This window comes from Megalobrama amblycephala, linkage group LG15 (assembly GCF_018812025.1).
Source record: "Megalobrama amblycephala isolate DHTTF-2021 linkage group LG15, ASM1881202v1, whole genome shotgun sequence".
NCBI classification, from domain to species: Eukaryota; Metazoa; Chordata; class Actinopteri; order Cypriniformes; family Xenocyprididae; genus Megalobrama; species Megalobrama amblycephala.
In genome coordinates, this window is record NC_063058.1 from 22,718,616 (window position 1) to 22,731,564 (window position 12,949).

Here is a 12,949-nt window from a genome sequence, read left to right on the forward strand (position 1 = left end):
TGCATGCTTTTAAGCTAAAAGCCTATATGAAATGCCATAGAGGTAACACAATTGTTCAGACACTTTGCATCACAGAAATACATTATATTTTAAAGAATATAATAGAATACCATTATTCTAAATTGTAATAATATTTCACAGTATTGCTGTTTTTTCTGTATGTTTGATTTACACCATGATGCGATTTGAATCATGATCACAGGGTTTTTTCACAGCCTACCTGACTGAAAGGCCTCATTAATATGAAAGTCATTTCAGGTCATTATTATGTGATTCTTTTGTCTTCTCAGGTGAGAATCACCCATTATACATGAGGATTCACACCTCCACGCATACTGTGTTTCTTGACCAAAGATGTTTTAGAAAATTTAAATCTCTCTATTGTTTTATATTAACAAGCAGGCAGCATAATTTTTACCTCATTTTGAAGAAAAAACTCTAGTCTACAACCTCAAATACCCAGAAGTCTTGTGAACAAAGATTTAATATATATTTTTTGGCTTTATTTCAGTGACTTAAGTTTTTTGTTTTTTCAATAACCACGCATAAACGTTATTCCTTCAAAAACACAAACATGTACATACATGTTCCTCACATATTATTGTAGCCTAGTTTGTGCTGAATACAGTGTAATGACACTTTTTCCATTAATATGTTTATGAACAACTGAAAAAAGCACAAATGTCAGGACATGTCAAAACTTCTCCAGGGTCCCAAAAATACTCAGACCCCTGAGGGTTAAGATTGTAACCCGATCTCACGGCAATTCATACATATTTTATGAGGTGGCTAATTCGTACAAATTCATACATTTTCAGTTAAATCGTACGTATTTTACGAGTTGACAAATTCATATGAATTCATATGAATGACCTACCCCAAACCCCGCCCCAAAACCTACCCGTCACTGGGGTTTAGACAAATCGTATGAATTCGTACAAGTGACTTCATACGAATTAGCCACCTCGTAAAATACATACGAATTGGTCGTGAGATAGCGTTGAAGATTACAATTGCGAGACTGTAGCGATTGAGAGATGTAGTCATTATGAGATGTCAAATTTTGAGATATAAAGTCAAATTGTGTGATATAAAGTCACAATTATGAGAAACACATTCAGAATTGTCAGACATAAAGCTACATTGTGAGACAAAGTCATAGTTTTGAGGTATAAAATTGAGATATTTTGAGATATAGAGTCAAATAGTGGGATTAAAAAGTCACAATTATGTGAAACATTTAGAATTGTGGGATATAAAGCTACATTGCAAGACAATAGTTTTGAGGTATAAAATCGCAGTTGGGAGAAATAAAGCCGAAACAGAGATGTAGTCATTATGAGAAGTCAAATTTTGAGATAAAATTCTGAATTTGTTTTTCATAATTATGACTTTATATCTCACATTGTGAATTTTTAAAACAAAGCTACATTGCGAGATATAAACTCACAGTTTGGCGGTATAAGATTGCAATTATGAGGAATAGTAGCAACTGAGAGACATAGAGTCACAATTATGAGAAACACATTCAGAATTGTCAGACATAAAGCTACACTGTCATAGACAAAGTTTTGAGGTATAAAATTCCAATTGGGAGAAAACATCAAGAAATGTAGTCATTATGAGATAAGTCCATTTTTGAGATATACGTCACAGTTAGGAGGTATAAGATTTCCGTTTTTACTGTGTAGGAAGAAACAGGCTTTAATAGTACATGGATAAGAGCATAATGGATAAAAAAAATTATAAAGCAGAAATCTTAAATATTGTTGTTTTACATTTTTCAGAAGCCTATAAACTTTTTTTCTAGATTTAAATGAATAAAAAAGCCAAAAAGTTCAGTGTAAAACATGTAAAACAGCTCCTTAGTCATCTGGATTCAATCAGTCCATTTTGTAAAGAAGAGAAATAAAAAGCATTTGGTTCTCATGTCCCTCGAGCACTGTCTGTCTGAGGAAAAAGCCAGTGCCAGTATGTCTCAGACGGGTTTTTTGGGGGGTCTTTTTTGTGGTTAGGCACCGTAGATGGTTGTGGTTTATGAAAAGACTTGGTGACTTCACCATGTTGTTGCTCTTGGTTAGGTCGACAAGTTTCACCGCCATTTCTCTGGAAGAGGAAATGCAGATCTTCCCCATGTCCCGTAAGCTACATCATCCCTTTTATTTTATCTGACTCCCACAAAACCATGAGAAGGAGATGCTATCCATTAAAAATATATGAAGAGAAAAGCCCTTCAGATGGTGAATTGACTTTATTGTTTCCTGTGTCAATTTTCTTTTTGAACAAAACGTGTAAGCCTAAATTCAAGAGAATTATTTGGAAAATAAATAGGCAGAGCAGACACGTTTAGGGCTGATTTCATTTACGAGGCCCCCTGAGTGTACACAATCACACTTGTAACCGTGAAAGGAATTTGACAGAGATTAGCGAGGAATTTTAATGTAATACACATGTCACTTTCAAATCGACAGAGGAGGTAGATAAAAAATGAAGCATTCCAAAACTCCTGTAAATTATCAAAATATTGCTACGAAAACTTTATGACATGTAATTTCACATGATGTCTCATGTTATCCAAACCAAAATAGCAAAATAGTTAATAAATATTCAAGGGTCTGTTTAAGGGTCTATAGAAGCCCTGTATTGTCAACTAAGCTGTTTTGTGGTTGGGTAAAACTGCTCCTCTGGGCACAATTTTCATGCACAAATGTTAACATACCACTAACAATAGTGATAAAACTATTAAAATTTAAAATGATAAAACTATTAAAAGTACAGCAATAATATTGTAATATAAAACATTTAATTACTTAATTATTTAATTATAATATACTATTTAAAGTCCCCCTGCAATCAATCATTTTCTCTCAAAAACATTGAAATATGTAATTTTGTAACAAAATTACATATTTAAATGTTTTTGTCCTATGAAAATTATTTATTCATGCCTTAAAATAGCTTGACTGTAACTCTACACCCTTGCTTCATTTAATATATGCGAAATCATGAATATGCAAATTAGTCCCCGCCACCACTCACTCGCACAACCTCCGACTTCCTGATCCACTCGGTCAACTGTAGTAAACGCTACGGCTACACGATGGCAAGTGGAAATATTGATTTACTTCAGCCATATATGTCTGAACCAGAAACTGATTCAGAAGAAGAAAAGGAAGAGTGAATTATACAGGCTCATTTACAAGTCGATGTATTTTATGCATCATTCAAGGTCGGACACACAATGGTAAATTATATGATTAGCCTTTGGCTTGACTATCAAACAGCTTATAATGTGTTGTTAATGTTACACAAACCATGTTCTTGTTCAGCATCTCAGAGTCAGACAGCTGATTTCTAAAAATCACTTTGAATATCATAGAAAGTCAGCATAGAAAAGCCCCGCCCCGCACGTTGACGGGATTGGTAAGATGTTTGTGACGTAGGAAATGGGAGGTTTCAAACCGTGTTTTTGAGACTGTCTTTGGTACACTGCAGTTTAAAGGAGAATATACTCAGGATTGGTGTTGACTGATGAATTTGCACATGGTTTGTCTTAAAAGTATATTAAAGGTGCCATCGAATTGAAAATTGAATTTACCTCGGCATAGTTAAATATAACAAGAGTTCAGTACATGGAAATGACATACAGTGAGACTCCATTGTCTCCTCCTTCTTATGTAAATCTCATTTGTTTAAAAGACCTCCGAAGAACAGGCGAATCTCAACATAACACAGACTGTTACGTAACAGTCGGGGTGTACACCCACAATATTTGCATATGCCAGCCCATGATCGAGGCATTACACAAGGGCAGCCAGTATTAACGTCTGGAGCTGCACACAGCTGAATCATCAGACTAGGTAAGCAAGCAAGGACAATAGTGAAAAATGTCAGATTGAGCAATAATAACTGACATGATCCATGATAACATGATATTTTTAGTGATATTTGTAAATTGTCTTTCTAAATGTTTCGTTAGCATGTTGCTAATGTACTGTTAAATGTGGTTAAAGTTACCATCGTTTCTTACTGTATTCACGGAGACAAGAGCCGTCGCTATTTTCATTTTTAAACACTTGCAGTCTGTATAATTCATAAACACAACTTCATTCTTTATAAATCTCTCCAACAGTGTAGCATTAGCCGTTAGCCACGGAGCACAGCCTCAAACTCTTTCAGAATCAATGTAAACATCAAAATAAACAATGTACTTACGCGATTAGACATGCTGCATGACGGACACTTTGTAAAGATCCATTTTGAGGGTTATATTAGCTGTGTGAACTTGCAATGATAGAGTCGAGAGCTCGGGAGGGGGCGGAGAGTGCGCAATTTAAAGGGGCCGCAGCCTGAATCGGCACATTTCTAATTATGCCTCAAAATAGGCAGTTAAAAAAATTAATTAAAAAAAATCTATGGGGTATTTTGAGCTGCAACTTCACAGACACATTCAGGAGACACCTTAGACTTATATTACATCTTGTAAAAAAACATTCGATGGCACCTTTAAAAACACCACATAGACAAATAAACAACATTAAAACCATTAAAAAGTGTAAAAAGGCAACTTTTTGAATTTGAGATGACTGTCTAAAAGTGTCCAAATATATCATAATTCTGCATTGAAGAATAGGGCAAAAATATGTATGAGATGTAAAAGACTATAAAATATTATGATAAGAATCACCTGACAAAAGGGGGAATACCAGCAACATAATATTTATATAATACAGAGAGCTAGACAGTTACCATTAACTAATACTAAAACTATTAAAAATGGTTTTGAAATAAATAATTAAAATAATGCTAAATAAAATATAAATAGATAAAACTCAAACTTTAAAAAAAATTTAATAAAAACAATGCTTCTGCGTTCTCCTGCAAATGCTCCATAGAAATTATGCCTTTGCAAAGTTTAAGCCAAGTACTAAAATGACCAAAACTGAAATTAAAAAATAAATTAGAAAGTTAAAAATACAAAATGACACAACAATATTAATTTAAATGGGAAAAAAAAATCTAAGTCAAGATTCAAGAAAATCTAAGAAAAAATAATATTAATAAATGCATACAGCATAAATAATACTAAAATAAACACTGCTGCCAGATTACGGTTACCTAATCAAGTCCTGTATGCATGAATGACTTTAGTTAATTGGGTGCAGTACAGAGAATCATTGTGCTGTGGAATCTAGAGCACTGCTGCTCGCTCACCCTCGCTTGTCTGTCACTCAACCGTGTCTTTGATTATCCTTGCTAAATTATCCTCATGATGTAATCATTTTTTCAACAGTGATGTGATTTTTCATATTTTGTTTCTCTTCAGGTTGCGGCATGTGTGTTGATTGATCTATGAGGGTATTTGGGGATGGAGCTGATTGGCTTTCTGGCAGTGGCAGTGTGCGGATCGCTGGTTTCTTGGGCCGATCAGTTGAAGCAGGCCCGGACGCCTTTGTTACACCATCGCCCGTTTGTGGTGGTGTGGAATGCACCTACTGAATCCTGCCGTCTTCGATTCAAGGTTGAACATGTGTCAGAGATCTAGTAAATTTTCTGTGTGGTCCAAATGATGGGAATAACATCTTGTTTGTTTCTTTTTCAAGGTGGACTTGGACCTTAGTGTCTTCGACATTGTTGCTAACCACAACGAGACCTTGAGCGGCCCCAACGTGACCATCTTTTACCACCGCCACCTGGGTTACTACCCTTACTACACCAGCTCTGAGATTCCCATCAATGGAGGCCTTCCTCAGAACCAAAGCCTGAGCAAACACCTCAGCAAAGCTCGAGCTGACATCGACAAGCTCATACCCTTCAAGGACTTTCACGGGCTTGGTGTCATCGACTGGGAAAACTGGCGTCCGCAGTGGGTACGCAACTGGGGCTCGAAAGACATCTACCGAAACAAATCCAAGGAGCTTATAAGGAAGCTGCATCCTGGTTGGCCACAAAGTAAGGTGGAAAATGAAGCAAAGGAGCTCTTTGAGAGGGCCGGACAAGTATTCATGAACTCAACACTGCAGCTGGCCGAGAGTCGACGACCGCATGGTCTTTGGGGGTTTTACCTGTTTCCTGACTGTTATAACTATGGTTACAAACAGCATCCGTTGCGTTACACAGGAGAGTGTCCTAATATTGAGCATGTACGTAACGACCACCTGATGTGGCTGTGGAAGGAAAGTACGGCCCTCTATCCTTCCATTTATCTCGACTATGAGCTCAAGTCTTCTGCCAACACGGTCAAATTTGTGCACTACCGTGTCAAGGAGGCCATGCGGATCGCATCGATTGCTAGGAATGACTATACGCTGCCTGTTTTCGTCTACTCCAGACCTTTCTATGCCTACACATTTGTTGTCCTATCAGAGGTGAGTAGGATATTGGAACATTATGTAAAAAGTTAAAGGGGACCTATAATGCCCCTTTTACAAGATGTAATATAAGTCTCTGGAGTCTCCAGAATGTGTCTGAAGTTTCAGCTCAAAATACCCCACAGATCATTTATTATAGCTTGTCAAATTTGCCCCTATTTGGATGTGAGCAAAAACAAACCTTTTTTGAGTGTGTCCCTTTAAATGCAAATGAGCTGCTGCTCCCGGCCACTTTCCAGAAGAGGGCGGAGCTTTAACAGCTCGTGCTTCGGTTGCTCAACAACAACAAAGCAGGAGAATCTCACGCAGCCAAAATGACGATTGTCAGTAACGGTGTTCAGCCTTACATTGTTCAAACCGGAGTCGGACACTGATGGAGAGACTCAGGAAGAAGTTACACCTTTTAGAATGAAACTGGAAGTTTCTGAATGGTTAGTGGATAAATTTATGTAGTTGCTGTGGAGTTGATCCAACTCATTGACTAGCATGTGCCGTCATGTTAATCTTTTGTGCAAATCCAGAGTTGAATTGACCCTACTACAACAACTCTTCCTCTTCTCTAAAGCAGCCCAACATGGCCTCGCCCCCTTTGTTGTGTGTTCTCTGGGGCAGGGTTTATGTAAATTTTGGGGTTTGTGAAGCTCGCTGTAGTCCCTACCAGCCGTTTGTTGTAGTCCTTAAATAATGATTGTAAAAGAAAATATCTCTCTTTGCATTGAACTTTGAGTGTCATAACTTTGCAGATGTTGTTTATGCTCAAACAGCAACATTATACACTAACTAAAGTTAAAAAAGTGAAATCATTATCAAGGACCCCTTTATTAATTAAGTTCAAATCAGGCCTTGGCCTAGCAGTTACAAAATATGCTGAAATGTGATGCTGGAAAAACTCATTTGAGGCAGTCCAATCATTTCCTTTGTATGACTATCAATACAAAAATAAAAAAGACATAAAATAAAACAAAGATATTAAAAATGAAGTTTTTAATATCTACACAACTACTGTCAACTAACAGAATAGCAAAATAATTACCGTTTTCAAAAAGGATTCTTCAAACACTCCCCTTATTTGTCATTGGTCGGTTAAACAGGTAGCCCCGCCTCCAACACACGCCATTGGTTGAGCCAGTGTTGCTACGCTGGTCAGGATTCTCAAACAAACAGCAATGTTTTGAAAACACCACAGAGCCACAGTGTTTATAGTTTTCAGTTAAATCAACTTACAAATGACTAAAGTCCAATTCAAACCATGAACGATAACTATAACGATAACCATGAAGTTTTAAAAATCGTTCGAACTCTACTCCACAACCATAACAATAACATCACAGAGGAATTATATCATTAGAATTAGAACTATTTTTTTCCAGCTGATGAATGATAAAAACAGCTAATCAGATGATAAAAACAGCCAATCAGAATCCATCCAACTCAAGCTTGAGCATTTAAACTAGCAGATGACATAAATGCAGATCGCACTTATAATAAACAACATTATTGTCCATTGGCGTGAATACTAATATAGTTATCGCTATAGTTCTTGTTGTAAACAGGCCGTACACTCGGAAGTGTCCGTCTATTTAGTTTTTTTTTTTAAATCTAAAAGTATATGTTTAAAGCTTTTAATAATTAGTTTGAAATTAAGTACCAACTCACTACTTTGCGCACTTTTCCAGCCGTCTAAAGGGACATGTCAAACATATTGTTTTAATCACTCGTCAAATACTTGAGTGACAGACCCACTCCCTAAATCACCCTCCTCCCTAGCATCTTAAATGCCAGAGATATGCTTAAACACTCATCTGTCACCTCATTATGAGAGGAATGTTCCAAATCAAACTCTGCAGTAGGTCTGCAGGCGTGTTTTCAGTTTGATGGGACCACCCGCTTTCCTAGACAGCGAGGTACATGAAGGTAATGTACTTATTATGACTAGTTTAGGTTACAACCGATAGCTTCCATATGTTCATTGTGATAGTACAGGCTCCAGACCTTACATTATACATGTAGGTCTACTGTATTGTTTTCCTTCCCGCTAGGCAAAAATCAAATGTGCGATTACACACCTCTCCTCGGTAAGCGACATGATTTAAGGCATCATTCATGTCTGAGTTACAAACCCTACATATGAGCAATAATGTGTAGTAATAATGCTATTTGTGTTATTCAATAGTAACAAATTTCTTCTCCAGGTCTGCTACTAAAAAAGATATATGACATTGTTGCTTTTCTACTTTGAATTGCATTAACAAAGAAATATTTATCTTGAACAGAGTGACCTGGTCCACACCATAGGAGAGAGTGCAGCACTGGGGGCCGCTGGGGTGGTCCTGTGGGGGTCATCTGAATATGCAAGCTCTCAGGTACTATCGTTATGAAGTTTGGGGTCGGTAAGACTTTAAAAAAAAAAAAAAAAAAATGAAATTAGTATCTTATGCTCAGTACGGCTACATTTAGGTGTATTTGATCAAAAATCCAGTAAAAAAGTGAAATATTACAATTTAACCTGTAACTGTCACCCCCACTTTTTTTATGGACATGAAAATGCACTATCCAAACTTAAATGGTTGTAATTCAAGAATACTTTGGAATATAGACATAAGGCTGGTCTTGTTTTAAAGATGAAATTTGGCAGATTATTGTAAAAGTGAACTTATGTAAGTGAAACAGGAAAAAAGTTCTAGAAGTTTAAGTTTATGAAAATGTAAATATAACAAATTATATAAAATATATATTTTACAAAACAAGTTTTACTCTTAAACTGCAAGGAAATCAAAGCCAAAAATCTGAACAAGTTGTGTTCCAAATTTCAGGTTGATATCTCAAAAAATGAGCTTTCAGTAAGATTTTGTTTGGGCGCAGTACCACACTTTTTCACTAGATGACAACCAAGCTCCATTACTGACCATATAAAGGCGCCTCCATTTCCATATATGGTTTGAGTGATCTAAACCATATATTTAAATTATTTTCATACAATTTATGAAGTAGACATCCTATATAGAAGTAGTATGGGAAGTTTGTCAGAATTTGATATGAATTCAGCCTCTAATAAACATAAAAACAACATGTATGTGGGTTATAGATCGCCGCCACAATCAAAAATGCATTTTTTTCTATTAAAAACATTTTCAGACCTTTTTTTTCCTCAAAAGATTGAATGGATGTTATCTTTTGAACTCTTGGCATGAAAACAAACATGTTTCAACCAATCTTTAATGATTTTTCATGTTCATCGCTATTTCAAAATAAAGGTCTGAACATGCCTTATGAGTATGAAAATATGCTTGTTGCAAATTGATAAATTACTGCTCCTCTGTAATTTATTTTGTAAACCAGGCACCAAATATGATAACTAGAGATTCTAAGCTTTCACATGATATATAGTTTGTCAAGATTAGTTTAGGTTTAGGATAGAATATTACTGTTTTATATATGTAATGGCTGTGGGCCCACCGGTGGGCAAGAGACAGTTAACAGGTTAAAATAACTTTCCTATTTGAATATATTTTAAAATGTAATTTATTCCTATTATGGCAAAACTGAATTTTCAGCATCATTACTCCAGTCAGAAATCATTCTGATTTGCTGCTCAAGAAACATTTCTTACTATTATCAGTGCTGACAACTGCTTAATATTTTTGCAGAAACAGATTTTTTTTTTCAGGATATTTTGAAGAATACATTCTAAATAATGGCAGGTTAAAAACAACCCAAATTGAGTTGAAAATGGACAAACCCAGCGATTGGGTTGTTTCAACCCAGCAAATGTGTTGTTTTAACCCAGCAGTTGGGTTATTTATTAAACTGCTTATTAATAAATGTTCTACTTTTGATTATTGTACTTTTTGATTGTTTCCTCTAGTAATTATGTGTCTGATTTTTAATTTCCAACATATTTTGGGTTCATTTTAAACCAGCCATATAGTAATTGTAAAACAAGAGTTGGGTTAAATAAATACGGAAGAGGATAAGGGCCAAGCAATAATAAAAAAATAAAACCATCTCGAGATTAAAGTTGTTAAATTTCGAGAAAAAACTCGTTAAATTTCGAGAAAAAAAAAATCTATAAATTTCGAGAAAAAAGTCGAGATAAAATGTTGAGAATAAACTCATTAAATTATGAGAATAAAGTCATTAAATTACGAGAAAAAAGTCGTAATTTCGTAATTTAACGAATTTGTTCTTGTAATTTAACGACGTTTTTCTCATAATTTAATTACTTTATTCTCAACATTTTATCTCGACTTTTTTCTTGAAATTTAATGACATTTTTCTCATAATTTAACGAATTTGTTCTTGTAATTTAACGACTTTTTCTCGTAATTTAATGACTTTATTCTCAACATTTTATCTCGACTTTTTTCTCGAAAATTAACACGTTTTTTTCTCAAAATTTAACAACTTTAATCTCAATATGGTTTTATTTTTTTATTATTGCTTGGCCCTAATCCTCTTCCGTAAATAAAACTGCCCAGCAGGTTCGGCAAACATTTAACCCAACCGCTGGGTTAAAACAACCCAATCACTGCATTTGATTTTAACCCAGCACTTCGTGTAGAAAGTTTAAAAGAACAGCATTTATTTAAAACAGAAATCTTTTGTAACATTATAAATGTCTTTACAGTCACTTTGATCAATTTCATGCATCCTTGTTCAAAAAAAGTATTTATTTCTTTTGGAAAAAGAAATCTTACTGACTGAATGGTAGTGTACATTGGAAAAAGAGCACATTAAATCTTCTGGATTGGCTGAATTTTTAGGTGAAACAGCTAAAATTAGAATCCATAACCAACAGCATTTACAACCACATGGGGATCAGCTTGAGCTGATGGCAATATTTAATATGTTTGAAGCTTAGGAAATAATCTATCCTCAGTTTATCTCTTAAAAGGGACTCCTCAAAGACGATTTCTGTCTAAACCTAAAATAAAGCAATACTAGTGTTGTCATGATGACATTATGGCTTCTCTGTATCTGGTGATACAATGTTACACATGTGCTCCGGAAGGACACATGCTCATTTTGTGGGTGCGTCCCATATCCTGTTTACAAAAAGCACAAGGAAGAGAATAGATTAAATCTGGTGGAAACAATTAAAGGGTTAGTTCACACAAAAATGAAAATTCTGTCATTAATTACTCACCTTCATGTCGTTCCACACCTGTAAGACCTTCGTTCATCTTCAGAACACAAATTAAAATCTTTTTTGATGAAATCTGAGATCTTTTTGTCCCTCCATTGACAGCTACGCAACTGAAACTTTGACGCTTCAAAAAGTTCATTCAAAAAATGTTTCACCTAATATTTATATTTTATTTTATTTCAGCTTTATTTTAATTCATGGAAATGATTTTTAATAGTTTTGGTTAAAAATTACAACACTGACATTGATCAATATTAATAAATAAATTCCCTAATATCTTTAATATATGTTTGTCTTGGCCAGAGAAACTGCATGACAGTCAAGAAATACATTGACGGTCCACTAGGTCACTATGTGATCAACGTGACCTCAGCAGCTAAACTGTGCAGCAAAGCCTTGTGCAAGAAGAACGGCAAATGCGTCCGTAAGAGCCTGGACTCTGGGGCTTACCTGCACCTCAACCCTCGCTTCTTCAACATCCGCCTCAACCAAGGCATTCGTGGACCGCGTTTCCATGTGAGCGGCCACCTCAACAACCACGACATCCTGGACATGAAGCAAAAGTTCACCTGTCAGTGTTACCAGGGCTGGACGGGCATCTACTGTGAGATGCCCCAGATATCACAGCCTCTCCTGCCCCACCCGAGAGACAGTATCCTGGGAGAACTACTGCTGGTCCTGTCCCTTCATTTCTCCTGTCTGTCTGTCATCATGTTCTTGGGTCTGTGTCTCATTATTAAGTGTCTGATACTGTAAAGCACAGTGTAGATGGCACTTTGGACTGTATCTGTTAAATAAATTCATGAAAATAAATGTAATGTAGGGTAGGACGGACTTAGTTATATGTAGCTATATCTAGCTATAAGGTTTTGAGTCAAAAGTTTGTGTTCTCTGGAAGTCATTTTGTATGTAAAGTTGATGTCCCCACAATAACAGACTGCCATGCAATTCTTTTAAGAACGTTATACAAGTTTACTGTAACACTGGCACCACAAACTTCACATACTTTTGAAAATCCAGCGTTTAATTGATCCTGATAAGCGTTCATTGCCACAGTTGTAAACACGACGTCTTTCGTCGTCCACGAGGGGGTTTGGAGTCACTACGGCTTTGTTTCCTGGAGGACCGTAAAAGAACACAACACACGTCTCCTGGAAATCCTGTAGAATTCAACCAATCAGATCTACTTTTTCCGGTTAGAATCCAAAGTGCAGATCCATGCACACTCTAATGGCTAATATTGCCCACAACCCATTGTGCACTGGACAAGGACTGGATTAGAACTACAAACATGAATAAGAAGCGTTAAAAAAAAAAACTACAAACAAGTTGTGCAGACCGACAGTTAACCCTCTGGGGTTGATGAACGCACCGGCGCGCTTTGGTGGATTTTTTTCCACATAGCAGCTAAATTGGCTTAAATCGGCTTATT

The 12,949-nt window shown here is 35.9% G+C and overlaps 1 protein-coding gene and 1 long non-coding RNA gene across 2 annotated transcripts; one reads left to right on the forward strand and one right to left on the reverse strand.

Annotated features, from left to right (window-relative positions):
- The first annotated feature begins 4,498 nt into the window (after positions 1 to 4,498).
- On the forward strand, positions 4,499 to 12,546 carry hyal6 (hyaluronoglucosaminidase 6). The gene is made up of 4 exons (XM_048158251.1): positions 4,499 to 5,521; positions 5,604 to 6,368; positions 8,645 to 8,734; positions 11,821 to 12,546. Exons 1-4 carry the CDS (start codon positions 5,369 to 5,371, stop codon positions 12,271 to 12,273), a joined length of 1,461 nt encoding a protein of 486 aa, XP_048014208.1. The 5' UTR covers positions 4,499 to 5,368; the 3' UTR covers positions 12,274 to 12,546.
- LOC125247082 lies at positions 10,894 to 12,657 on the reverse strand. Its single transcript, XR_007180011.1, has 3 exons — positions 12,524 to 12,657; positions 11,968 to 12,063; positions 10,894 to 11,554 (listed from the first exon to the last, which is right to left on the reverse strand). It is a non-coding gene; the product is annotated as an uncharacterized LOC125247082 (long non-coding RNA).
- Between the last annotated feature and the right edge of the window lie 292 nt (positions 12,658 to 12,949).

Excerpts from the sequence above, each read along its gene's own strand:
- hyal6 (XM_048158251.1), top strand. The coding sequence starts at position 5,369 with ATGGAGCTGATTGGCTTTCTGGCAGTGGCAGTGTGCGGATCGCTGGTT. Across the intron at positions 5,522-5,603 it reads CCTGCCGTCTTCGATTCAAG|GTGGACTTGGACCTTAGTGT; the intron begins GTTGAACATGTG and ends TTCTTTTTCAAG. Across the intron at positions 6,369-8,644 it reads CATTTGTTGTCCTATCAGAG|AGTGACCTGGTCCACACCAT; the intron begins GTGAGTAGGATA and ends TATCTTGAACAG.